This window comes from Ovis aries, chromosome 14 (genome assembly GCF_016772045.2).
Source record: "Ovis aries strain OAR_USU_Benz2616 breed Rambouillet chromosome 14, ARS-UI_Ramb_v3.0, whole genome shotgun sequence".
Classification (NCBI taxonomy): domain Eukaryota; kingdom Metazoa; phylum Chordata; class Mammalia; order Artiodactyla; family Bovidae; genus Ovis; species Ovis aries.
The window spans coordinates 50,501,314-50,526,104 of NC_056067.1; the positions used below are offsets into that span (position 1 = coordinate 50,501,314).

At 59.3% G+C, this 24,791-nt stretch overlaps 1 protein-coding gene across 1 annotated transcript in view; it reads right to left on the minus strand.

The window, feature by feature from the left end:
- Window positions 1–24,791, minus strand: part of MEGF8 (multiple EGF like domains 8) — a 41,292-nt gene continuing 16,501 nt past the window's right edge. Inside the window, exons 14-41 of the mRNA XM_027978350.2 lie at window positions 24,379–24,579; window positions 23,724–23,960; window positions 22,785–22,903; window positions 22,558–22,689; window positions 22,368–22,481; window positions 21,682–21,930; window positions 20,981–21,180; window positions 20,532–20,742; window positions 20,187–20,436; window positions 19,537–19,669; window positions 17,816–18,063; window positions 17,617–17,727; window positions 17,338–17,456; window positions 16,777–16,984; window positions 16,080–16,260; window positions 15,145–15,308; window positions 14,365–14,509; window positions 13,122–13,353; window positions 11,868–11,991; window positions 11,521–11,734; window positions 11,145–11,359; window positions 8,185–8,392; window positions 7,829–7,988; window positions 7,212–7,404; window positions 6,364–6,534; window positions 6,144–6,274; window positions 5,344–5,476; window positions 1–2,915 (exon numbers count right to left, since the gene is read on the minus strand). Coding sequence (XP_027834151.2) covers window positions 1,647–2,915; window positions 5,344–5,476; window positions 6,144–6,274; window positions 6,364–6,534; window positions 7,212–7,404; window positions 7,829–7,988; window positions 8,185–8,392; window positions 11,145–11,359; window positions 11,521–11,734; window positions 11,868–11,991; window positions 13,122–13,353; window positions 14,365–14,509; window positions 15,145–15,308; window positions 16,080–16,260; window positions 16,777–16,984; window positions 17,338–17,456; window positions 17,617–17,727; window positions 17,816–18,063; window positions 19,537–19,669; window positions 20,187–20,436; window positions 20,532–20,742; window positions 20,981–21,180; window positions 21,682–21,930; window positions 22,368–22,481; window positions 22,558–22,689; window positions 22,785–22,903; window positions 23,724–23,960; window positions 24,379–24,579 — 6,072 coding nt within the window. The 3' untranslated portion in view covers window positions 1–1,646. The remainder of the gene's footprint in view (window positions 2,916–5,343; window positions 5,477–6,143; window positions 6,275–6,363; window positions 6,535–7,211; window positions 7,405–7,828; window positions 7,989–8,184; window positions 8,393–11,144; window positions 11,360–11,520; window positions 11,735–11,867; window positions 11,992–13,121; window positions 13,354–14,364; window positions 14,510–15,144; window positions 15,309–16,079; window positions 16,261–16,776; window positions 16,985–17,337; window positions 17,457–17,616; window positions 17,728–17,815; window positions 18,064–19,536; window positions 19,670–20,186; window positions 20,437–20,531; window positions 20,743–20,980; window positions 21,181–21,681; window positions 21,931–22,367; window positions 22,482–22,557; window positions 22,690–22,784; window positions 22,904–23,723; window positions 23,961–24,378; window positions 24,580–24,791) is intronic.

Below are 24,791 nucleotides of genomic sequence, written 5' to 3' on the forward strand. Positions count from 1 at the left end.
TCTTCCACACACTCTTTATTTGTTGCTTTTACTGCTCCCCCAATTTCCCACAGCCTCTGATGGCACACAGGGATCAGCCTCTTAGATGAAGGCCCCCAGCAGACAGGAAGACACAGGGTCCCCACTTTCCAAGGTCCAAAAAACAGCTGGGGGGGGGGTGGAGTCTTGGGAAAGAAGGAGTCCGAAGTTCAAGATGGTCAGGAATGGGGGAGGCGGGGCAGTCCTAGGGGCAGAAGGGCTCAGAAGTCCAAGGTGGCAGCTGGGGTGAGGGGAGGCCCTGGGGAAAGGCCAGATGCTGCTTCAAGGCAACGTCATCTGGGAAGAGAGCTGTAGGTTGAAAACTCTCATTTCTATTCCCAACCTGGGTATCCCCTCCCCCACAACCTCACCCAGGCCGGCATCTCAGGCAGGGGCTTTGTCTCCTCATGCGCCCTGGCAGCGCAGCGACACTGGCCTGGGTATCGGGGAACACCACCTGAGCTTGTCCCTGCAGCCTCGTGGTAGCAGAAACAGCATCTTGCTGTGGCTCGCTGGGCGGCTCCGCTTCCAGTCTCCTCTCAGCAGCACCCCTCCTTCACTACTGGGCCAACCCCCACACTCAGCCCTCTCTGCCCAGATCCTCAGGGCAGTGGCTGTGCCCCTGGTGGGACCTGACTGAGGAGATGTTGCTGAAAGGCATCTCAGGTCTAAAGCTGAACTCCTACTAATCTTCCCCCATAGCCCCAGTCTGTCCCACCTTGGCCCACAGTTTGGGCCACAAAGCTGGCGTCAGCCTGGCCTCGTTCCCTCCCCTATTCCGATGTCCATGTATGCCATCATAACATCCTTCCACTCACCTCCCGCTTCCGTCCCAGACTCCTCTCACAGCCTCTGCCCTGACCTGGCCCATCTCGGGTCCTGTCCCCCTGCGGCTTCTCTCGGCATCTCTTGTCTATTCTCCACACAGCTGAGTGACCTCTTAAATACATCGGATCCTGTCATTCTCCCTCAGAAGACTGTCCAATGGCTTCCCAATGCCCTGAGAATAAAACCCCAAGCCCTACTCGGGGTCGATGGGCCCCGGGTAATCCGCCCCCTGCTTGAGCCTGACCCCGCCGCCTCTGCACATCTGGTCAGGGCCACACTGGCCAGCTTTCCGACCCTTTTCAGTAACAGCCACTTCCCGCCTCTGTCCTCGCAGTTCCTTCTGCCTGGATCCCGCTCCCCACAGCTCCTCCCACAGTCGGTTTCCTTCTTAAAGTCGAGCTTCGCACACTTAACAACTGACGACCCCAAAGTCCCTCATCCCGTTGCTAACTCACACCGCTCGCCCGGTTCAGACATGCTTTTCCTCGTTTGTGCGTGAGCGCGCGCATGCGCACGTGACTGACTCCCGGCACTGGGACCTAAACTCCCGCGAGACCAGGGACCTTGACTGTCTCGGTTCCTACTCACGCCCAGTGTCTTCAACAGTCCCTGGCGCATAGTAGGTAATCAGTAAGTAATTGTTGAACGCAGAACAAAGAAGGCTCTGTCTGGGGACCCTCCCCCCAGGGGAAAGAAACCGGAGGTCTCTGAGAACACAGTGTCCCAGTTGGAGGGGCCCCAAGTCCAGGGCGGCCACCCTATGGGGACTCGACTGCTGGGGCTGAAGGTCCCGCCAAGGGTCAGAGGGACATGCTGGTGAGGTTGTCCTGGCTCAGCAGCCCCTTCCGGCCCGCACCAGCCCCGTGCCCACTGCCCCCAGCGCCCCCGCCGCCGCCGCAGTACTCGTGCAGCCGGTGCCGCAGTGTGACGAGCGCTGACCCCAGGCAGGCGCCGTTGGGTGCGTGGGGCCCACCAGGCAGTTGGAGCAGCAGTGTGGCCACGCCGGCCATGCCATCCTCGGTGGGCTCAAGGGTGATAGGCCCGGCTCGCAGGCCGGCAGTGGTGGTGGGGATGGCCGGTGGGCAGCAGCCGCCTCCTACAGGTCCCCAGGGCCCGCCGGCCCCCGTCAGCAGCAAGGGTGCCAAGAAGGGCTCAGAGCGGCGGAAGGTGGGTGGCGGGAGCCCGGCAGGCTTCCAGGCAGGGGCTGGGGCAGCAGGGTCCGGCGGGAAGCAGACGGTGACCTTGGCGAAGGGGCGGCTGGCCATCTTGGTCATCTCCTGCAGGTGCCGGCGCTGTTCCTGCCGGTGGTCCAGGGCCTGCTTGGCCTTCCAGAGCAGCACACAGAGCGAGAGGAAGAGGAAGAAGCAGGAGAAAAAGACGGAGAAGAAGACAAACAGGTCAATGTGGGCCTGGTCCTGCCGGAAGAAGAGCAAGCCCTGCGAGTCAGCTGAGCCGTTGGCACTGGGCCCACTTGGGTCTCCCACACCCAACAGGAGCAGGTAGAAGCGGCTGGACTTGAGGGTGTGGTGCTCGTGCGGGTAGGTGATGACCAGCCGGTCCCTCACGCCACGGACCACCAGCACCGCCGACGGCTCTGTCACTGTCACGTAGGTGATCAGGCCCCGTGGCCAGACCTCCCGTACTCGCGGCTCTGCTGGGGTAGCCGGCCCACCTCCAGCCCCAGGTCCCCCCAGATCCCCAGGTCCCCGGGGACCACCGTCAGCAGGGGGTGGGGGGGGTGGGGGAGGCGGTGGCGGCTGGATATGCACGGTGTGGACACCAGTGTCAGGAGCCACGCGGACCACGAAGGTGTCATAGGAGGTGGAGACATAGAGGTCCACGGCGCCAAAGGTCACGTCCAGCGTCAGGCGGATGTCCACATTGGTGAACTTGGGCTGCACTCCAAAAAGAACCGTGCGGCCGGGGCCCAGAGCCCGGCGCTTGGGCTCGTGGAAACAGTTGGTCTGGGACGTGGGGTCCAGGCAGTACTCCTGCTCCACAGAGATGAGGCGGTAGCACTGCTGGCCCCCTAGCGGGCTCCCGTGGAATGACTCTCGGCACTTGGCACACTGCGGGCAAGGCAGGGTGAAGCAACTCAGAGTCCAGTCCTCCAAGGAAACAGACTGTGTTTTGTACCTACTGGTAAGTAACCTCTGCCACTGTACCAGGTCCTCTATTTTGTATCTACTGATTAGTTGTCCCCATGTCCCAGCAGCTTCCCTGTGACCCCGCCCCCCCAAACGTCCCTGACAGCGTGGACACCAACAGCAGCCTACACTCCAGCACTGCAGTTCCTGGTGTTACCCCAGCAACCACAGCACCCTGATGGCGAAGCTTCTGGAACTCTGGGACACAGCGATGCAGAGCTCTGTTGAATCCTGGCTTGACCACCTCCCTAGCCGTGTGGCCTTGGACTAGTGACCTACCCTTGCTGAACTGGAGACTCTTCCTCTGTACCCGGGGAGCAAACACTGCTGAAATCATAGGCTCCGCACGAGTGGGCCCGCCTGGCCTGCTGGCCTTGCTGTTTCTGACTGGAACAAGTAGGTCCTCCCTCGGGGCCTTTGTACTGGTTGAGCCTCTGCCTGGATCGCTCCCCTGCTCCCCCAAGTCTGAATGTCCAGTGTCCTCACGTCCATCGGGTCTTTACTCAAGTGTCACCTTGAGTGACACTTACCTTCTCGCTCAGGCCTTTCTTGGCCACTGTATCTACCATTTCCACTCCCCCACATCCCCGAGCCCTCCTCTCTGCTTCATTTTCCTCCTTACTGCTCATCACTAACACCCTGGGTGTCTTGACTTATTTTTCTGTTTATTGCTGGACTTCTCCATGAGTTTGCCAGAAAGTGAAAGCATTAAGTCACTCAGTCATGCTTGACTCTTTACGACCTCAAGCCCACCAGGTTCCTCTGACCGTGAAGTTCTCCAGGCAAGAATACTGGAGTAGGTTGTCATTTCCCTCTCCGGGGGATCTTCCTGACCCAGAGATCGAACCCAGGTCTCCTGCATTGCAGGCAGATTCTCTACCATCTGAGCCACCAGGGAAGGACAAAACATTTTGCCTGTTTTGTTCCCTTCTGTGTCCCAGCCCTCTGCGTAGTGCCTGGTGTAACTAGGTGCTCAGTAAATATGTGCGGAATGAATGAGTGGATGGGTAACAGCTCACTTGATTCCTGCAGCCCAGTAGAAATCACTCAGTCTCTGAGGTTGACCAGAGCCAGTCCAAGCTCCAAACCCACGCAGCTGTTTGACCCCGGACAGGTCTCTGAGCCTCTTCCTCTTCTACCCACAGCTCACTGAGGCCTCAGCACAGCCTTCCTGAGCGTTCCGTGTGTGCGCTGTCTCCACTGTATCTGTGGCATAGCTCCAACTCAGTGGCAAGCACTCCCTATATAGTAACTACCACTGCTATCACTGGGTGCTTCCCAGGTGGCTCAGTGGTAAAGAATCTGCCTACCAATGCAGGAGACGCATATTTGATCCCTAGGTCGGGAAGATCCCCTGGAGAAGGAAATAGTAACCTACTCCAGTACTCTTGCCTGGAGAATCCCATGGACAGAGGAGCCTGGTGAGCTACCGTCCATGGGGTGGCAAAGAGTCAGACATGACTGAGCAACTGAACAACAACAACTGCTGTCATTAGAAATGAAAGAAACTGCTTTATCAGAGCCCCCAAACAGAGCTGCTGGAGGAGAAGGTCTGAACTCATCTCCAAAGCTGTCTGTTCAGACAAAGACCAACAGGCCTTTTGATTAAACATCAAGAAAGCAAAACTGGTCCTGGGTGACACCTGTCCTGGGTCAGACAGCTGTGGGTTTGGAGCTTGGACTGACCCTGGTCAATCCCAGGTGTGAGCACCTGGATCTGGCCAGTCCTGAAGGCAGACTCCAGAACTCAGTTTTGAGAGCCACATTTTGTTTTTTGCTCAGCTACTATGATATGAGTTTTCCAGCATTTGCCATCTTTAAGTTGTGACTACCTGTAATGGAGCCTGTCTCCTTACCACCCTGAAAGCCCCCCAGGAGGCTCATTTCTGGGTTCCCAGTATCACACTGAGGGCCTGACACTGACTGCTGCTGCTGCTAAGTCGCTTCAGTCATGTCCGACTCTGTGCGACCCCACAGACGGCAGCCCACCAGGCTCCCCTGTCCCTGGGATTCTCCAGGCAGGATCACTGGAGTGGGTTGCCATTTCCTTCTCCAATGCATGAAAGTGAAAAGTGAAAGTGAAGTCGCTCAGTCGTGTCCGACTCTTAGCAACCCCATGGACTACAGCCCACCAGGCTCCTCCGTCCATGGGATTTTCCAGGCAAGGGTACTGGAGTGGGGTGCCATTGCCTTCTCCGTAGGGATCAGTTTATCAAGCTGACCTTGATCCCCAGGACCACATATACCAGAACCTTATTGTCAGTCCTGCCTGAGCCAGGCTGCCTCATCCCAGCTCGGACCTCTTCTGGGCTTGGTGCCCTTGACCCGTAACTTGCATCTCCAGCCGTACCTGGTATTTGTAGCAGTCTCGGCGGTCACTGGGGGAGCTGCCCTGGCACGTGCCTGTCTCTGTGTTGTTCTGACATGGGCAGCCTGTCCCATCCTGCTCATTACACGTGTCCGCGTGGCCATTACACTGGCATCTGAAGAGAGGGAAGAAGATGCGGGTTATAGAGCTCCCATGACCTACAGAGGCCAGGCTGGATGCTGCAATCCTTGAGGCCAGAAGAGGAAGCTGAGGCTCACAGCAGTCAAGCCATTTACCCCAAGGCCACAGAGCTGTTCGGTGGCTGAGTCAGGATTAGAACCTAGGTTGGACGGACTCCAGGGTCAGAAGGAAGTGGATGGAATGGGGAGACTGGCGTGAGGCGTCTCCCTCAAGGTCCTCTCTATTTTTTCTTATTTTTAAATTAAAAATATTTTTTAATTTTTGGCTGCGCTGGGTCTTCGTTGTGGCATGTGGGCTCTCAAGTTGCAGTGCACAGGCTTAGTTGCTCCCCAGCATGTGGGATCTTAGTTCTTGGACCAGGGATGGAACCCACGTCCCCTGCATTGGAAGGTGGATTCTTAACCACTGGCCCACCAGAGGCATCCCAGGGCAGTCTCTCTGCCTAACAGTCTCCACCAGGGCTGCATTTCAGTACCAGCCTCTGAGGTGGAAAGTCTCCCACCTGAGTCTATCTATTGCCCCCAACCCTGGCCTCAGGGGACCCCATCCTTGCCTGAGGGCTGAGGACTGGGGAGAGGACTCGGGCTCTCAGAGCTGCTCCTATTGGGCAAGGCGGAGGTCCCTGGCCCGCCTCCACTTACTTGGTGCATTTCCCGTCGAGGAGAAAGTAGCCGTGGAGGCAGCTCTCACACTTATCCCCGTAGCTGTTATTCTGGCAGTGCACACACACAGCCTCATCTTCACTGGGACCCTCTGTCACCCACTGTTCAATCTGGCCAAGGGAGGACAGGGCGATCACCAACCAACACGGACCAGACCCCTCCTTCAGACCCAGGAGCTCAGGACCCCAGCCTCTTTCACCTCATCTGGATCCAGCGAGTACTTCTCTGGCTCCCTCCTGGCTATCTCAAGCTCCTTCCTGGAGACGCAGACGTGGCTGTTGCCGCGACAAAAGGCGTGGCAGGGCCGGCAGGTCCCTCCCCCCACGGCTGAACCCACGAACAGTGGGAGGCACTGCTCACAGTGGCTGCCCTGAAAACCAGGGACAGAGTGGTCAGAGGCAGTGAAGGGTCCTAGTGGGTGTGAGAATCGGGGGAGGTTCTGAGAGCACCCAGCTTCCCTGGTGGCTCAGACAGTAGAGAACCTGCCTGCAATGCAGGAGACCCGGGTTTGATCCCTGGCCTGGAGAAGAGAGTGGCTACCCACTCCAGTATTCCATGGACAGAGGAGCCTGGCAGGCAACAGTCCACAGGGTCGCAGAGAGTTGGACACAACTGAGCAACTAACACTTTCCACTTCCTGAGAGCACCATGGGAAGGCAGCAGTGGCTCCGGCATTTGGCTTGGGCCACCCCAGCCCCTCTACCGTTTGGCCCTCCACCTTCATTTGCACACCTCCAGTGACTGGGTCTCAGTCCCCTTCAGTCCGGGGTGTTGAGCTCGGAAAGCCATTCCCTACCTGATCCTAAATGCTGTTCCATGTGCTCACCCTCCCTGGCCCAGCACTAACTGTCACACTATTCCCAGGCACCCCACTGTGACACAGCCCCAGAAGGTGTCCCCACGGTCCTTTCATCCCCCCGAGATGGGGCTATGCCATCTCCTCCCTGCGTCTAGCTGACAGGGGCTTGGGACGAGGCTCAAGATGCCTGAGCGCAGGCGGAAGGCCAGCAGGGCCCGGGGGCAGGCCTGGAGATCCCGGACGGCCACCTTGGTGTGGTTGTGGCAGAGCAGGCAGTGGTCGCGGGCCCCCACGCCGGCGCAGTCACTGTGACGGTTGCAGCGACACTCCGTGGAGCAGTTGCGGCCAACGAAGCCGAAGTGGCAGCGGCAGTGGTCGGGCTCCACACACGAGCCATTCACGCAACCCTGGGCGCACACCGGGCGGCATAGCCCCGTCACGCTGCGGGGAGGGGGTGGGGGTCAGGGCAGGGCAGCAGCCGCCCCCTCCCCAGGGCAGACCTGGCTGGCGTTAGGGTCCTCACAGCTTCTCAGAGCCCACCCCAACCACCCACCCTCTTCTCCACTAGTCCACCCTGCCCCAGGTCTGTTCCATCACTGCCCTGCTCCAGGGTCCAGCCCAGAACCTCCTGTGGGAGCGATGGCCCCCCATTCCAGGGCACCCTCTCAAACCAACGTACCAGCCTGCCCTCCCTGGACCAAGCGCCTACCTCATGCCCTCCTCCACACCTTGGACTGTGTTTCCTTGCATCCTGCTTGGGTCCATGCCCCATCCTTAACTGCTCCTCACAGGCTCTCCCACTCCACGGTCAGTCTGGTCTGCTCCCCTCAACCCCACCAGAGCCCTGGTCCAGCCGGAGCCTCACTTGTCCATGGTGTAGCCTGCCTTGCAGCTGCACTCGTAACCGTGGGGCCGGTCGTGGCAGTTCTGGGTCTCATTGCAGTCATGGTGCCCGTTGGCACATTCGTCCTCCGGGGGGCAGGAAAGAAAGGCCCAAGAGGCCCCAGGTCGCCCACACGTCAGCCCTGATATGAGGATACCAGGCTTCGCTGGGAGGCAAGAGCCTCTGTACCTCCCACCCAGCCACCCTGGCCCTTGCTCCCACTTTCCCTGAACACCACCTATGAGGGCCCGCAAGTTCATTCTCCACACCAACCCCCATATCGGAACCCAGACAGGCACTGGCCCTCCTCACCCCATCCCCAAAGCCGTCTGTCTCACCGTCACGGGGGCCACTGAGTCCACCCTCCAGGCAGCGGCCGCCCCCATCCTGGGCCCCCCAGGTACACCAGCCACAGTGGGGGCGCCGCAGGCAGAGGGCGCACTGGGTTGCCTGAGCACAGCCCAGGGAGCAGCTCTCGGGTCCGCGGAGCAGCCGCCCACAGCCTCCGGCCATACACCGCAGGGGCAGGTAGGAGGGGCTCAGACACTGCGGGGAGCGGAAACGGCAGAGGAGGGGCATCAGACACACGTGTCCTGGGGAGCTCCCTGGGCCGCACCCTCTTCTTGGAGATCTCACCCCTGCTGGCCACAACCAGGTGGGCCAAAACGGACATCACCTGGGGCCACAGCATCCTCCCTTCTCAGCCTTTGTAACTGGAAGTTCAGACTGGAAGTCAGGCTAGGGACAGCCTTAAAACTAGACTGTGTGGACCAGGGCTGGCGGGACCGTTTGGATAAACATGTGACAGCAGAGGAAGAGAGTGGGGAGGGGCGAGGAAAGAGCAGAGGCAGAAGGCAGCAGAGATGAGACCCACACACACTAAAGACAAGAGAGGCAGCCTTCCGGGCTCCGTCTCCAGTGCCTGGCTGCACTTCCCACCCGCCTTACCAGAGGCGCCACTGTGTTGGTGTAGTGAGCCCTCTCTACCACCTGGCTTGGGATACAGCCGTTTCTTACAATCAAGGAAAGGCAATGGCCCCAGGTGGACACAGAAACAAGATTCAGGAGGGGGATGCCAGCCACAGTCTCTTAGAAAGAACATAGAAGAGGCTTCCCTGGTGGTCCAGTGGTTAGGACCTTGAACTTCCTCTGCAGGGGTTGTAGGTTCAGTCTCTGGTTGGGGAACTAAGATCCCTCATGAGGCACAGAGTGGCCAAAAAACAAACCAAAAAAAAAAAACACTTTTTTTAATTAAAAAAAAAAAAAAAAGAACGTGGGCCCAGCCATTGGGGCAACAGGATCCTCCTGCCCTTGGCTGGGAGGATTTGGGGTCTGTGGTCAGGCGCTGCAGTGCAGCTCACGCACCATCACTTACTGTGTCCAGGCACTCAGACAGGGTATGCAATGAGGTCAGGAACTTACCTCACTGTATGATAGCATTTTATTTACAGCTCTGGTCTTAAGTAAAGTACAAGGGGAAAGGGATTAGTCTAGCCTGTCTGTCTGGATGCACTCAGGAAGAAACAAAGCAATTGTGCAATCCTGAAATAGAAAACTCTGATTGCTGCGGCCGGAGCTCTGAACCCACTGCGGGCTATGCCGGTGATGAGCTGAGCCTGGCTGAACAGCCGGAGCCAAATTCTCCTCCAGGTCAGGCTTCCAGATTTAAAATTAGTGCCCCCTTGACAGACAGCAGGGCCATCGGGAAGGGGGCCGAGAGAAGCCCAAGGCTCCAGTCGGCCAAGTGTTCTCTTCTGGGACCACTGTAGTGGCCCAATGCGATGCTGCCCAACACCATTAACTGCGTTTCCTGGAAGAGACGCAGGGTCCCAGCTTGTCTGCTGACCTATGCCCACTGCCTGGCAAGGTGCCCGGCACGAGGAAGGTGCTTGGTGATGAATTTAGTGAAAGAAGAAAGGGAGGGAAGGAAGAAGCCAGCCAGTCAGTGGGGAAGACAGCACCCTGTTGCCTGCCCCAGGCTCTAAGGCCAAAGTCATTCAGAACAAAGTCTGACAGTTACAACATGGCTGCCCTTGAGCCACAGCACAACAGGTCTTGTCTGCACACCTGTTACATTTGATCTGCTGTTGGGGGATGGGCAGCAGTATTTTTTTATGTTTTTAGTTTTGGGGTGTTTTTTTGGCCACACGGCATGTGGGATGTTAGTTCCCTACCAGGGATCAAACTCGCAGCCCAGCACTGGAAGGTGAAGTCTCATCCACTGGATTGCCAGGGAAGTCCCCTTGACCTATGTCTTTTAAAAAAACCCTGAGCCAACACACTTTAGTTTTTAACTGCTTCTCCCAGAAGTCAGGTGTAGCAGCGACCCTCTGACATTCCCACGCAGCTTCAGCTCAGTGCTATCCACTCAGCCGCCCCACCACTCCCTCCCGCCTCCCAGCTCCTCAGCTGCCTGCAGGCTCTCTGGTGTTGTCTTCCAGTCCCTGGAATCCCAGTAAAGACAAATAATACCAACCTCAAAAATACTTAGGGAGACCTTGTATCACCAGAAGGAGCCCAGGCTTGAGGATGAGAGAGGCCTCTGCTTGTTTGAGGAGCCACCGCAGGGGGCCTCTGCCCTTGCAGCCACACTGAGCGCCCCCACAGGGAGCAACCCCCACCCCCAGCCATGGTACTGACCCTCTCCATGTGGCACAGAGAGTTGAGAAAGGAGATCTTCCCAGGGGTGTGCGTCGGGGGGTGGTATTACTGAGTTTCTACTGAACAGCAGGCACTGCTCCAGGCTCTAAATAGTTCTCCCATCTAATGTGGACGACCCTCCTATGGGATGGAGTGGTATGACGCCAAATATATTTGGTTTTTGTCCCGGGTTCCTGGTACTGAGCTACTAAAATGCACAGGGGTTCCTGAGTGATGGGACATCCTTTGTTATTCACAAGGAACCCCTTTACACCTAAGTTTATGTTAATGGGGTGACTTAGGGGAGTTACCAGTCACCAGGGTTTAGGGCAGAGACTGAGGTCTCTAAAAACACTTGAACAATGAGATTCAGGGACTTCCCTGGTGGTCCAGTGGTTAGGACTCTGCGCTTTCACTGCTGTGGGCACAAGCTCAATCCCTGGTTGGGGAACTAAGACCCCACAAGCCCCGTGGCGTGGCCAAAAAAGAACAAGACAAGGAGGAAAGAGATGTGAGGAGAGAAAGTGGGAAGGAAGAGGAAGGGTGATGGCGGGAGCAGACCTAAGCAGAGGAGGACTGGGGCAGAGGTGGTGGTGGTGAGAAAGGTGAACGTGGCGGGGAGGGGAGGCCTACCCGCACCCCCGGCCGGGTGTGGTACCTGCTGGAGGCTGCTGCTCCAGACGCAGTGCTGCCAGCCCCCGTCAGCACCCTTGGAGTCCAGGCAGGAGGTGCAGTTGGGCAGGAGGTGACAGGGTGTGGGGCAGGGCAGCGGGGGTGATGACTCCACCGGCATCGGGGACACATTCAGCAGCGAGTGGCTGAAGCACGTCCAGTCGTAGGTGGGCTGCACCGAAAGGATGCGGCGGGTCTCCCCTGAGGTTGGGGGTGCAGGGACTAAGAAGTGGGTCCAGGTCCCTTGCCCACTCCCCACCTCCCACCTCAGACCAGGCCGCTGAGCCCCTGGCGTCCCTGGAGCCCTGGAGCAGGATCCAGGCCCCCGGACTCTCCTCTCGGGGAGCAGGCCTGGCACTCACCCGTCCTCTTGAACTGCCGCGTCCACATGCACTTGCCCTCCCTGGTGCACTGCGCGCAGTCGGCCGCCCCGCACACGGCCTCAGAGCAGTTCCCGGCCCAGAAGACCTCACGCTGGTTGATGCGGCAGTCGTTCTCTGAGGTGCAGGACCCATTGCGCCCGATGCAGGCGCCCTCAGGGCAGTTGGTGCACCACTTACAGCGGGGGGCAGCGGCCTGGGGGGGCACTGGCTCAGAGGGGCGTCAAGGCCCCCAGCACCCCCCCGGTCTCAGCTGCTGCCACCTGATCCAGGTGAAGAGCCCCGGGTGCCTGAAACACGTTCCCCAAAGCCCCCACCCCATCACTCACCTCTCCATCTCCAGGCTGCAGGGTCCGGGGATGGCGGGCCAGGCACTCGCTGCAGGTCCGCAGACGTCGACATTCCTCAGGGGAGTGGGGCATAGGGGAGCAGGGGGCGCCGCCACAGCCCAGCCTGGGGAGGCGGGAGGCCTGGCCCATCACGCTCAGCCAGGCTCCATCCTTCCCGTACCCAGCCCCCCTCCCTGGTGCCTCCTGGACTCTGGTCTGCAGGCCCCGCAGGTCCATCCCAGTCTCAGCACAGGCCTCCCAGACTGGCCCCTCCTGAGCTCACTTGGTGACGGTCCCGCGGCCACCTGTCATCCCAGAGACACTGGACAACACCCCATGTCCTCCTGGCACTCCGCCCATGGAGGCCTCTGCCTCCTAACTTCTTCCCTGACCACCCCCTCCTCCCCAACCCCTGCAGCCCCCTGCCCAGGTCAAGGCTCCTCCTCTCAGGCCTCCACCTGCAGCCTCCCCTCCCCATCCCCTCCTCCATGAGCCCACCCCTGCCCTCTCCTGCTCACCCCTTCAGTGATTCCCCATCACCCACGTGGAGGCTCGCAATCCCTGACTCAAAATCCTTGAAGGAATACACGTTTCAGGATTTTCTAGGTTTTAGAAAAGCAGTGGGTGTACCCACTGTTATGTAACACCCCAAGCAGAGTCTGGGGGAGCACGCTAAAAATCAGACCCCATAATAGTCTGTAGTAAACACGGTGACACATGTAATGGGACAAAACAAAGCCCATTAGTAGCCTCATATCAGCAAAGGGTAACTGCGGCCAGTACAATTTGTGCTAAACCCAGCAAAGTACTTTCAGCCTCCCAAGATAGATGCCTGGATTCCCAAACTACAGACAAGGAGTCTCCGGAGCTGGACGCAGCCCAGGGTGGCTGGGCCCTGAAGCCCCTTCTGAGCAGACCCACCCACCTCCCAGTCTCAGTCTTCCCCAACTCAGGTGTTTCTAAAAGCCACTAGACACAGCCCTACTTCCAAATCTTTGTGGTCTAAATGACCCCAAGCTGGTCATGTGGGGCCCAGTTCAGACTCAGCTGCCCCAGCCCACAAACAGGGCTCCCCACTCAGGCACTCCTCATGCCTGCCCCGCCTGTGATGAGCTGGCCCTTCTCCCAGGGGAGCTGGTGTCCCGACCAGACAGTACCTTCCTGAGGCCTCCCCAACAAGCCTGGCCCAGCACAGAGCCCCCTTTGGACGGCACCAGTACCCCCCACCCATGTGCTGTCGGTCTTCATGGTTACCTGTGGGCCTGGTCCCCGGACAGGCAGGCCCCATGGCACCAGGTACAGGCCCCAGTCTGGTTACAAGCTTCAGGCGAGGGCAGCAGGCGGCAGGGGTCAGGGGGCAGGGACAAGGCCAGCAGGCGGCCCAGGGCCACTCCCCCAAAGCCTCCTGAGATAAACAGGCGACCCCCTACCGCAGCCACAGCGTGAGCCACAGACTCTTCCATTGGCGGGCCCACGGAGGCTGGGCCTGGGGAAAGACAGAAAAGTTCAGAGACACAGAACAGGTGACTGGAGGCAGAGATCCACACACAGGAGCCAGTCAGAGAGGGATGCTGGGCAGAGAGATGGTCTAAGAAGAGCAGAGACAGACAAGAAAAGGCAGGGAGAAGATAGACAAGGCCAAACAGAACAAGACAATCAGACACACACAGCAAGACAGAAAGAGGGAGAGAGACACACCAACAGGAAAAGGAACAGAAAGAGTGGAATAAAAACAGAGGCAAATTTTGTGGAACCAGACCACCAACACTGCGAAGGTACTGAACGTCACTTGACTCACTTTACCGTGGCTAATTTCGTTACCTGAATTTCCCCTAAATTTTCATTTATTTATTTTTATTGGAATATAACTGCTTTACAATGTTGTGTTAGTTTCTGCTGTACAACAAAGTGAACCAGCTAAATGTATATATATATCCCCTCCCTCTTGGACCTCCCTCCCACCTCCATCCCATCCATCTAGGTCATCACAGAGCACCTACTCTTTTTTAAATCCTAAAAAAAAGTAAATAAATAACAGAGTGGTGGAAAAGATAGATTAAAAGCAAAAGAGAACTAGAGACAGAGGGACAGAGAGAGAAACAAAATGAAAAGGAAACAGAGCCAGAAACACAGTCAGTCACTTACGATGGTCAAATGAAATACGAAGGCAAGATACAGCCCCTTGCCAGCCTATGAACTGAGAGGAAACACCCTCACATATGACAGTCATCTCTAGAGAATGGGATTATGGGGGATGCTTTTTTTCCTGTTTTACAAATTACCTACCACGACTTCATAATCAGAATTTAAAACATTCCTAACAAAAAAAAAAAGGAAGGAAGGTGTTTCCGTGGGTGTTGAGATAATGTGGAGAGGACGGGAGCTTTGCCTGTCAATCTGAAGGGGTCCATGTGACTGCCAATGAGTGGGGGGTCTCAGACCAGGCCAGAGCGCCCCCTGGTTGTTCCAGGGCCTCCCGGGAGGGTGGTGGACTCACCGATGAGGTCAGGCAGGAGCCAGGTGTTGCAGTTGACCTGGTAAAGCAGCACGTCACTGCTGAACTCGTCGGGGTCTGAGCGCCCCCCGAGGACCACCATGGTGTCCCCTAGCAAGGCCGAGGCATGGAAGAGTCGGGGCCGGGGCTGTTGGGGGAACACGCGGCAGGGTAGCCTATGAGAGCCCACATCCTCTGCTCCCTCTCAGCCCACCCAAGAGCCATCTCCTTTTTGTGAACCCCTAGAACCCTCATGCCCCATGTTTTTCCCCAGGAAGCCAGCCTGGATGGTTTGAGATGAACCCCTGGTTTCTCGTGTGACCTCGCCAGCTGGACTGGGGGGTCTCCTGCTGAGGCTCGTACTTCCATCTCCCTTGCAGTCTAGCCCCAAGAAGGGCTTGGAAGCTTGTTCACAGATGGAAAATGCAGCTGTCTCTAGGCACCCAGGTTCCTGCTCTCACTCACACTGATGCTTTTGGCCTTGGAGGTGGAAGCACAAGAGACCTCAGCTCCCTGTTTCATAGCTGGGGGTGCCAGGAAGGGGAGGGGCCTGTCCAGGCCACACCCAGAGTGTGGGAGCACCAGGTCAGAACACAGGCCTCTGATCTCCTGGTGGATGATTCTTACCTCCAGGTCAGATAGAAGAAGGGGAGACTTGGGGGAGGGAACTGGAAAGGAGGCAGAGTAGGAATCCAGGGTTGAGCCACTCCCTGGGGCACTGGGAAAGGAGGGGCCCTCCCGCCACCACCCCCCCGACTCATCTGTCTGGCCCTTTTTCCTGACCTTTGCTCCCTGAGAAGGGGCCAGCAGGCTCCAGGTGCGGTCAGGGCAGTGCAGGGAGTAGAGCTCAGGGGACGGGGCTGCTAGCTCCACATGGAAGCGGAAACCCCCAAACACGTAGAGGGAGTCGGTGGCCTCGTGATACACAGCAGAGTGACCATAGAGACCTGGGGGGAGAGTGAGCACAGAGGCTGGGGGAAGGGCTGGGGGCCGAGAAGGCCCCCTGGGCTCCCCTTCTCATGACCACGACACCACCCTACCAGGCCCTGAGGCCGGAGACCTGGGAGCCTTTCTCAACCCCTCCCTCTCCCTTCAGTGCTAAAGGACAGCCACTGGAGACTCTGGGAAAGGGAAAAGAGAGAGACAGGGTGATCAGAGGGACCTTGGGGACAGTGATCAAAGAATGGCAGAAGGAGAGGGCCTTCCCTGGTAGTCCAGTGGTTAGGAATCCACCTTGTAATGCAGGGGATGAGAGCTTGATTCCTGGTTGGGGAACAAAGATCCCACAGGCCACGGAACTAGAGAGCCCTCACGCTACAACTACTGAGCCTGTACGCCACAATTGGGCAGTCTATGCGCCACATCGAAGGATCCCACGTGCTGCAACTAAGATCCGGCGTAGCCAAAGAAGGAAAGAAAGAAGAGAGGGAGAGAAAGGAAAATATCTGAGGGGCAGTGTTCTCGGGCCTGGGAGAGGGAAAGTATCCCACTGCTACTAGGCAGGAGGCGGGGCAGCTTCTCAGGAAGTCTGGGAGGGGTAAGGAGAGAAACTGAACTTCTCAAAAGACAGCATCCTGAGAAGGTGGGTGAGTGACGGGGTACACAGGGAGACAACAGGCGTAGGGGCAGCGACCACAGACCGGAGGGGGTAGATAGGACGGCCAAGAGTCAAAAGCACTGTGCCCAGCCCCCAGGCTGCGCCCTGTCCCCAGGCCCACCTGTGGGGGGCGTCCCACTCTGAGCCCCGGACACCCAGGTGCCAGTCGCCAGCTGGTACTCAAGCAGCTGCTGGTTGAAGCCATTTTCCGGGGAGTAACCACCCACCAGGAGCAGAGATAGGCCTCGGCGGGCAGTAAGCGTGTGACCAGCGACAGCTGGCAGCTCCACAGTCTGAGGGGCCTGGGGGATGAAGGATGGAGGTCACCAGGGAGAGGGGCAGAGATCAGGGGTCATTTTGTGCGTAGAAGCAAGGCTCAGAGCTCCCCATTCTCCCCTTGAACCGCTAAGGGGGAACAGGTCAGACCCCAAGCCTTCCCACCAGTCATGGTCCCGGCAGGTGAGCAGACCTGTCACTATTTCTGCCTGCTTGGTGTCGCTTCTTCAGGTGGGAATAGCCCGTGGTTCCTCTGGGAATCCCTTGTTCCCCGGCTCTTACCCTGGCTGCACAGGGCTGAGTGTACCAGCTCGACAAGGGGACTGTGTCCCAGCCTGGCCACCCAGAGGGTCACATCCCCTTGGCTGGGGACTGGCTCAGGAATTAAATGTGACCCAGGACGGCCAAGGAAATTCAACTTCTGGGACTTGTGCTGGGGCCCCAGGAGGAAGCATCCTCCTCTGGGGGCAAGGATGGCTGGAGCTGCTCTCGCCATCTCTGCTGGAGCCTGGCTGTGGGGATCTGGGGACTGAGATGCTCACCTTCTCCTGCCGCCACTGCAGGGTGGTGAGGTTGAGGACCCAGAAGTCCCGGGAGACGCCCCCAGCTGTGAGGCCCCCCAGCAGGTACATGGCCCCACGGCCAGCAGGCACGTAGGCAGCAGCGTGGAAAGAGCGAGGGGAGGGGCCTGGGCCCCCATCCTCAGCTCCTGCCAACATCTGTGTCCACCGCCGTTCACTCACTGAGTACCTGGGGCCAAGATGCCAAAAAGCAGCCCATAACCCCCTGGGGCAACATCCCCCCACTGGTACCCCAGCATCCCCTGGAAATCACCCCCCACTTGGCAGGTACCCCAACACCTCTAAGGTGACCCTCCTATGACAATCACTGTACCATCCTCTGGGATACCACCACCTCAATAAGCACCCCAGCCCCTGAGGTAAGCCTCCTGCGACAAGCATTCCAGCATCCTTTGGGGTATCCTGCACCTGTGGAGATTTTTCTGCACCCTCCACAGGGGACTCTTATGGGACAGGCATCTCAGCCTCCCCTGAGGTGACCTTTTGTCATTCAGGTGTCCCACCTTCCCAGGCTGTCCTCACCTATACAGGTTTCCCAGCAGCCCCTGGGGCAGGCCCAGGCCCCCAAACATCCACAAGGTGGCATCAGGTCCCTCCACCATCGTGTGCCCCAGGCGGTGCAGGAAGCGGCTGGCAGTGTCCTGGGGGTGGGGCACGAACAGGAGAGCTCAGGTGAGGTCATTACCAAGTGGCAGGCTGGGTACAGGGTCTCTGGGGGTAGTCTGGGGAATGGAGCAGGGAGAATGATCCAGGAGGCGGGCTGCACAGCACCTCCCTGGGGAGTGGTGTCCCATAACTCACAGCTGAGAGGCGGCTGTCCATGAGGGTCTCCCAGACCAGCTGCCCACCATCCAGCTTTGTGGCACAGTCAGGACCCCCGAAGCCCTCAGCACAAACGCACACGCCCAGGCTCTGGGGGACAGCAGAAGAAGCTGGGGGGGTTGCCCTGATTACTACTCCCACCCCCCGTCCCACCTGGCTTGCTCTCTTCTACCCGTACCTGATTACACGTCCCCGCCCCGTTGTGGGCATTACAGTTCTCAGGACACACAGCCATGCGGCAGTGCGGGCCAGCCCAGCCTTGGGGACACCGGCAGAGTCCACCACCTGGGACCCCATCCTGGGGCACACACTCCTGGGGGACAGGGCAGCTCCCAGGGCCCCCTGACCCACAGCGGGCAGAGCCCACGGAGGCGTTGAAGCCCCAGGATGAGGAGCCATTGGCCTCCCAGTGAAGTACCAGCAGCCCTGTTGGAGGAAAGAGTCCAGAGGCTTGTCACAAGGCCGCAACAAAGTGATATTTAAAGAGACAGGGGTTGGGTGTCCCTGGTGGTCCAGTGGTTGAGACTCTGCACTCCCCATGCAGGGGGGATGGGTTCGATCCCTGATCAGGGAACCAGATCCCATATGCCGCAACTAACTGCATGCTGCCAATTAAGAGCTCACATGTTGCAACTAAGCCCGTGCCACAACTAAGACCCAGTGCAGCCAAATAAAGAAATAAATATTTTTTAAAAATACAGTCGGTAGGCCTGCAGGCTCTCTGACCTGATCCCCTCTCACCCTTCCAGCTCTTTGCACTCCAGCACCACTGGCCAGCTTCCTATTCTCAGAACAGGAAGTTACTGTTTGTCGTCATTGTTTAGTCGCTAAGTCGTGTCCGACTCTTTGCAACCCCCTGGACTGTGGCCTGCAGGGTTCCTCTGTCCACTGGATTTCCCAGGCAAGAATACTGGAGTGGGTTGCCATTTCCTTCTCCAGGGGATCTTCCTGACCCAGGAATCGAACCTGCGTCTCCTACATTGGCAGGCCAATTCTTTACCACCGAGTCTCAGAGCCTGGGCGTCTGCTATGCCTCCCTCAGTAGTCGTCCTTGCCCACACCGCCCCCTTCAGGCCTCAAGTAAAATTTCACTTGTGCAAAGAATCCTTCCTCACCTGCCCAGACAGGCCAGGTCCCCAGTCCTTTCCATTTCCTCTCGTTCCTTCTCAAAAAAGTGTCACTACTCTGACTATAATTTGTTCACTGCTGTTTGTCACGTCCCCTTCTGCTGTGAGTCCATGAAGGCAGCGCCTGTGTCCCTGATTCCCTCCGACATGCCCAGCATGGAGCCCAGGAAGGCCCGGCTTGACAGCTGGGTGCTCAGTAAACATTTGCTGGGTGAAATGACACAGAGGACCCCTCAGCTCTAGCAGCTCACTGTGCAGGGTCTGGGTTTGCATGCGATCACCAGCAGAACTCCAACTCTGCCCTCTCACAGCCTTGTAGCCACTTGGTTTTACAATCGGAAGAGAAGCATTTCTAAAGACAGGCCCTTTCACTGCAGAGTAGCATCCCTGGCCCCCACTCATGGGATACCCCTACCCATGGGATACCAGTAGTACCTCCAATTGTGACAATCAGAACATCTCCAGACACAGCCAAATACCCCAAGGGGCAAAGTCACTCCTGGTTGAGAACCACTAGGCTGAAGAGAGAGATGCTCGGGGGCCACACCAGCTACATTCTGTGTCCCCCACTTGGACCTGCTTTCCAGAGACACAACCCAGGCAGTGCAATCTTCAGCTGAAGAAACTGAGGCCCAGAGGTGGCAAGGAATTGCATCACCCAGCAAATCAGTTGCTGGGACAGTCAGGCTGGGTCTTGAGCCCACCTCAGGCAGCAAGGGACAGGGACAAAGGACAGTCCAGGACCGTGGTCCCATTCCCCCAGTGCCCATACCAGACAGGGCCTGCACAGTGAGGGGCCGGTCCCGCCGCTGGCCGCAGAACGCAGCGATGAGGCTACGGTCCGACTGGACAACACCAGTGTCCAGGAAGCGTGGGAATCCATCAAAAGCCAGGACGTAGCTCAGCTGGAGGGGTGAGGAGTCAAGGATCAGGGGATGATGAGGAAGAGACAAAGCGATCCTTGGGGTCTGGGAGGAGAGGAGCTCAAAAAGAGATGGCAATCTGAGACAGGGGCAAAAGCTGCTTGAACCACCTAGTTCGACTGTCACGCTGTGGCATGGAGGCCACCATTCCCAAGCCTGTGTTGACAGCAGACACGGCTAATCAATCAGGCACTTGTGCCTGGAGGCTCTTTCTCAATGCACAGATCCTGGCAGCCACTACCAATCGATCAGAGTCGGCACTCAAGGTACAAACGTTTACCATGCCTGGACTGGGGAATGGGAAACTGGGGTCCAGGAAACAGGAGGCAGCCTGGCAAGTGGGAGGGTCTGTGGGCTGAGGAACAGAGGGGTAGGGGCCTGAGGAATAGAGTTGGGAGTTTGATGGATGAAAAAGCAGGGACGTGGGGGCCAGGGTCTGTCTGAAGGTTCCCCCTGGGTGGGGGAACGTGGGCCTGTCACGAGCGCCCTTGGTGCTCACCGTGCACGGGGTGCTGCTGTCGGGGGAGAAGGTGAGGGTAAGCGGGGGACAGAGGGTCCCGGGGGCACAGGGCTGTAGCACCTCAGTGGCCGAGACAACCCACACACAGTAGGACAGGCCAGGCCCCGCTCTTGCTGCCCCGCCACCTGCTGGCAGGAGGCCCCCAAACCGGCGTGAGCCCAGTGCCACTGAGGACACGTTGGTGAGGAGGGCACGACCCCCACACTCCCGGAAGCAGGAGCCACCTGCCCTGGGGGGGAGAGAGGAGAGGCAGCGTCAGATCAGCCCTGCCCCGGCCCGCCACGTCCCTGACCCCCACCCTGGCCTGGCTGGCCCCTGGCTCACCGAGGGTCCCCGTAGTAGCCAGGGGAGCAGAGCTGGCAGTGGGCACCCTCGGTGTGGTCCTGGCAGAAGCAGAGCCCGCTGAGGTTGTCACAGTGGCCTCGGCGAGGGTCCCCATGCCCATTGCACTGGCAGGGCCGGCAGCCGCCGGAGCCTGTGGCGTTCCCGAAGCTGCCGGGCCGGCACCGCTCACAATGCTCCCCCCACGTCCAGTCTGTGGAGGTCCCCATGGGCAGGAGGCAGGGTCAGGGGCCAAGGCAGGAAGGAGCCCGACCCTGTCTGATCCCACCTGGCTCAAAGAGGGGCAACTGGGACCCAGACTGAGGAGGAAGTGCAGATCCCAGGAGGGAGGGCGGGCGCTGAACAGGCAGTGGGACCGAGGGACCTGGAGCTGGGGGTGGGGACTCAGGAGCCCCGGGGAGGTGCCCGAGGCCAGCGGGCTGGCTGCTCACCCTGGCACTCGTCGCAGAAGCCGGGCCCCCGCTTGTGGCAGTGGCTGTGGAAGTTGCAGCCACAGTCCCGTGAACAGCGGGGCGCAGGGGGGCCGGGGGCAGGAGTCGGAGGGGGCAGGTCCGATGTCCAGCCCAGGTCACACACGCAGGTGAAGTCTGGGGGGCCACTGCACACACCGTGGCCACAGTCCTCCAGGCACCTGAGGGGGCGTGGCGGGGGTGGGGGAAGGATAGGCAGGCCTGGAGCCCCCAAGGCATCCACCCCTCTCCCTGCTCCACCCCAGTATCTCCATGGCAACACCATCAGAAGCTACTGCCTGTTCCAGGATCCTGGACTCCGTGGGTCGCCCTGTCTCCAAGGTAACCCCATCACGTGTAGTAACTCCTGTCTCTATAGAAACCAAATATCACCACTGGTGATCTGTTCTCTGTGAAAGAGAGACCCCTTTCCACTTGGTCCTCCTCCATCTCTATGGCAACTGCGGCCTCTAGTCCAAGGGTGACCCGTCTCCACAGTAACTGTGTAACACTGAGGACCCTGTTGGTCTAATGAGGGCCTGTTCTGCCAGGTAAAAACCCAAGGCTCACTGGGGAGGCTGGCTCCAGGGAAGGCAGCCTAACACCAGCATCAGTTCCGCCCAGCGTCTCCGCCCATACCAGCCCTGGGCCGACATCTCCATGGAAACCCAGGCCCCACTCACGTGCGGTTGCAGTAAGTGACGCCATCGCCCTGGTAGCCCCTCTGGCAGTGACATTCATAGCTGAGGGGTGTGTTCAGGCAGGTCGCCCGCAGGTGGCACCGCGCCAGGCCCAGGCGGCACTCGTCCACATCTGGACAGCGGGCATATGCCCAGCGGGCGGGGAGGGCCACAGACAGCCCCAGGCCCTCCCCGACCCACAGGGAGCAGTTCCCCTCACTCAGAGGCCCTGAGAAGTCCCCCTGGAGGCAACTGCAGGGAGGGGGGTTGAAGAAGGCAGTTGGGGTGGAGGGGCACAGTAAGGAGAGAGACAGAGAAACAGGGACAGGGAGAGAGGAGATAAACCAGAGAGACACAAAGATGAATATGGAGACAGACAGAAAGAGAAATGGAAGACAGGGAGAGAAAAACCCAGGGAAGCCAGGCAAAAACGATTTTAAAGGACAGGAGAGGGGGCCAGGATATAGACAAAGGGAGGCAGAAAAGAAACACAAAGATCAGAAGAAAGAAAACAGAAGGGAGGATGAGAGGAAACAAGTCACAGAAACAGGGAAAGAGTTGGGAGGGAGAAAGAGAGAGAGAGAAGGGGGGAGAACAGAGAAAAAGGCCAAGGGGCAGAGAAACAAAGCCCGTGAGAATCAGGGTGGGCAGCGAGCCCCCGCGGCCCCGCCCCGACCCCGCCCCCTCACCGGCCCAGCGTGGGGTTGTCCTCGTTTCCACACCAGCCACACTCGTGGCTCTGCAGACACTCGTGACAGCTCTGGAATCGGTCACAGCTCCGGCACCGAGGCTCCGAGTGCACGCTGCGGAGAGGCGGGTGTGAGGCCGCCGCGCCCCATCTCCACCCTCCCCTTCCGCGCCCCTGCCGCCTGGCCGCACCTGTCGTCCCAGCCTCGGCAGCCCCCGTGCGGGTACCGGGCCAGGTAGGCGGCGAACAGGAAGCAGGTGCGGGTGGACTGGCACCAGGCGCACTGGCTCGAGTTGGCCAGGCAGTCGTCACAGGTCAGCCGCCTGGGGGCAGGCAGGGCACAGGGGCACCGGGTCAGGGCGCCGCCCAGCCCCCCCACACCCTCACGCGCCCTCTCCCAGGGCCCAGCGGCGCTCACTGGCTGCAGAGTGGGGGGCACTCTTCCGGACTCTTCAGGGCGCCCCGACCCCGGCCGCGCCGGCTGCACGCCGCGTCCCCCTTGCGGCTGGTGCTCTGATGCCACTCACAGAAGGGGTCCTGGGAGGACGGAGGAGGGAGAGCCCAGCTGAACCTTCCCCTGGGCCTCCTGGCGCCAGGTCCCCAGCACCGGCTCACAGATCCCTGGTCCAAGCCCGCCTCCCTCCTGCAGCCAGGGAGATCCACAGGTTCTGCCTGACCCACACAGCTCGCTTTGGGGACAGCAGCACCACTTTGTGTGGTCCAGGTGGGGCTGACCCAATCCCCAGGATCCAGAGATGGGCAGGGGTCACCCTCTCTTCCCCCAGCCTCACTGGTCCAGGAGCTGGCACCAGCCCCAACAAAAGCACAGGAAAGGCTCTTTGGCAATCTCTGTTGAGCTGAGGGATGAGGGTGCAGTGGGGACAGGAAGGTGTTGTCCTTCCCCTTGGGACTCAAGTGCCCGGGGTGGGGGCGGGGAATGAAAGCCTGGAGCCCTTGAGGCTCCCTTGACCCTCCCAAGGAATGAACTTCCAGGGAAAATGAGGACATGGAACAGAAGGAGGTGAATGGCTGACTAGGTGGCTTGAACTTCTGGAGCCAGCAGGCCTCAAGACCTGCTCTCGGGCTCTGCTGTCCAAGCAGATAACGCCCCTCTGGTGCAGAGACGTCCAGCTCGGTTCTCCGGTCCCTGCCACATGCAGAGTCATGCCTACGTCAAGCCTGCTCTCCAGCCCCTCTCCCACCTGACTCTCACCTGCTAACAACAAGGGCCCCCACTGTCTGTCCTCACCACTACCCAGGGTCCCTCAGCTAGTCCTGGGGACCCTCCCCCTAGGGCTGAGTCGCCTGCTCTGGCCGACTCCATGCCAAGACCTCCCAGCTCCGGCCTGGTGGGCACCTGGGTGCAGGCGTGGCAGTCGCGATGCTCCTCGCAGAGCGGGCAGAGGGCAGGCACCAGCACGAGCAGGGACCCGCCGGCCCCAGCGTCCCCGCAGTGGGCGCCGCTCTGGCGCAGGTGGCAGGTGGCACTGGCCAGGCACCAGCCGCAGCCCTGGTCTGCCAGGCAACCCAGGCAGGAGGAGTAGGAGGCACAGGCTGACGAGCGGTAGGGCTCCAGGAAGAAGAAGGAGATCTCCTGGGGGTGGGGGTGTCAGAGGAAGGTGAGGGCTCCATGCTCCAGGTCAAGGTTTGGGATAGGGATCAGTGTTTGGAGCTAAAGACTTCAGGGTTTGGAGACAAGGCTGAGAATTTTGGGGCATGCAAAAAGTCAGGATCTAGGACACTGGCAGATGAAAGGGGATCAGGGTTTGAGAGAATCTAGAGATCAGAGGTCAAAGTAGGGAGGGCAGAAGTCAGGGTCAGCGAGGTCAGGGTGGGAGGCTTCGGAGATGTGGACAGGGGTCAGAATATGAGACCAGGTCAGACTCCGGAGGTCAGATGCTGGGGTCTGGGAGGCTGAAGGTAAGGCCCAGAGTTCAGGAGTAAGGGGTGAGGGTCAAGGGAGTTAGTTCATGGCCCTGGGCTCAGCAAGTCCAGGGCGTCTGGGTACTCACGCTGCCACCTGGCACGCCAGTCCGGTCCCACAGCAGGGTGAGCTCGCTGTGCCCGGGGCCTGCTGAGCCATTGAGCTGGCCCCGGATCTCTACTGCATACTTGTGGCCCCGGCCGGGCAGTGGGAAGAGGCGAGCTGACCCTGGGCGTTGCAGCCGCCTCGTCTCCTTCTCCTGCTGTGCCACCCAGCGCCCCACCTCCTCCTGGGGGACAGACGGGCCCCTGAATGTGCCACCCACACTCTGGCTCCTGAAATCCCCAAGAGCCCCAAACCCACCGAGCACCCACTCCCTCCAGGGAAGAGGAGGGCCTCAGAGCTCCTTGGACCCTAAGAACCTCCCAGCACCCCCAAACCTCCCAGCATCCCACCTTCTCCTCAGCGGAGTCTGACCTGGTAACTGAGAGCTTCCACTTT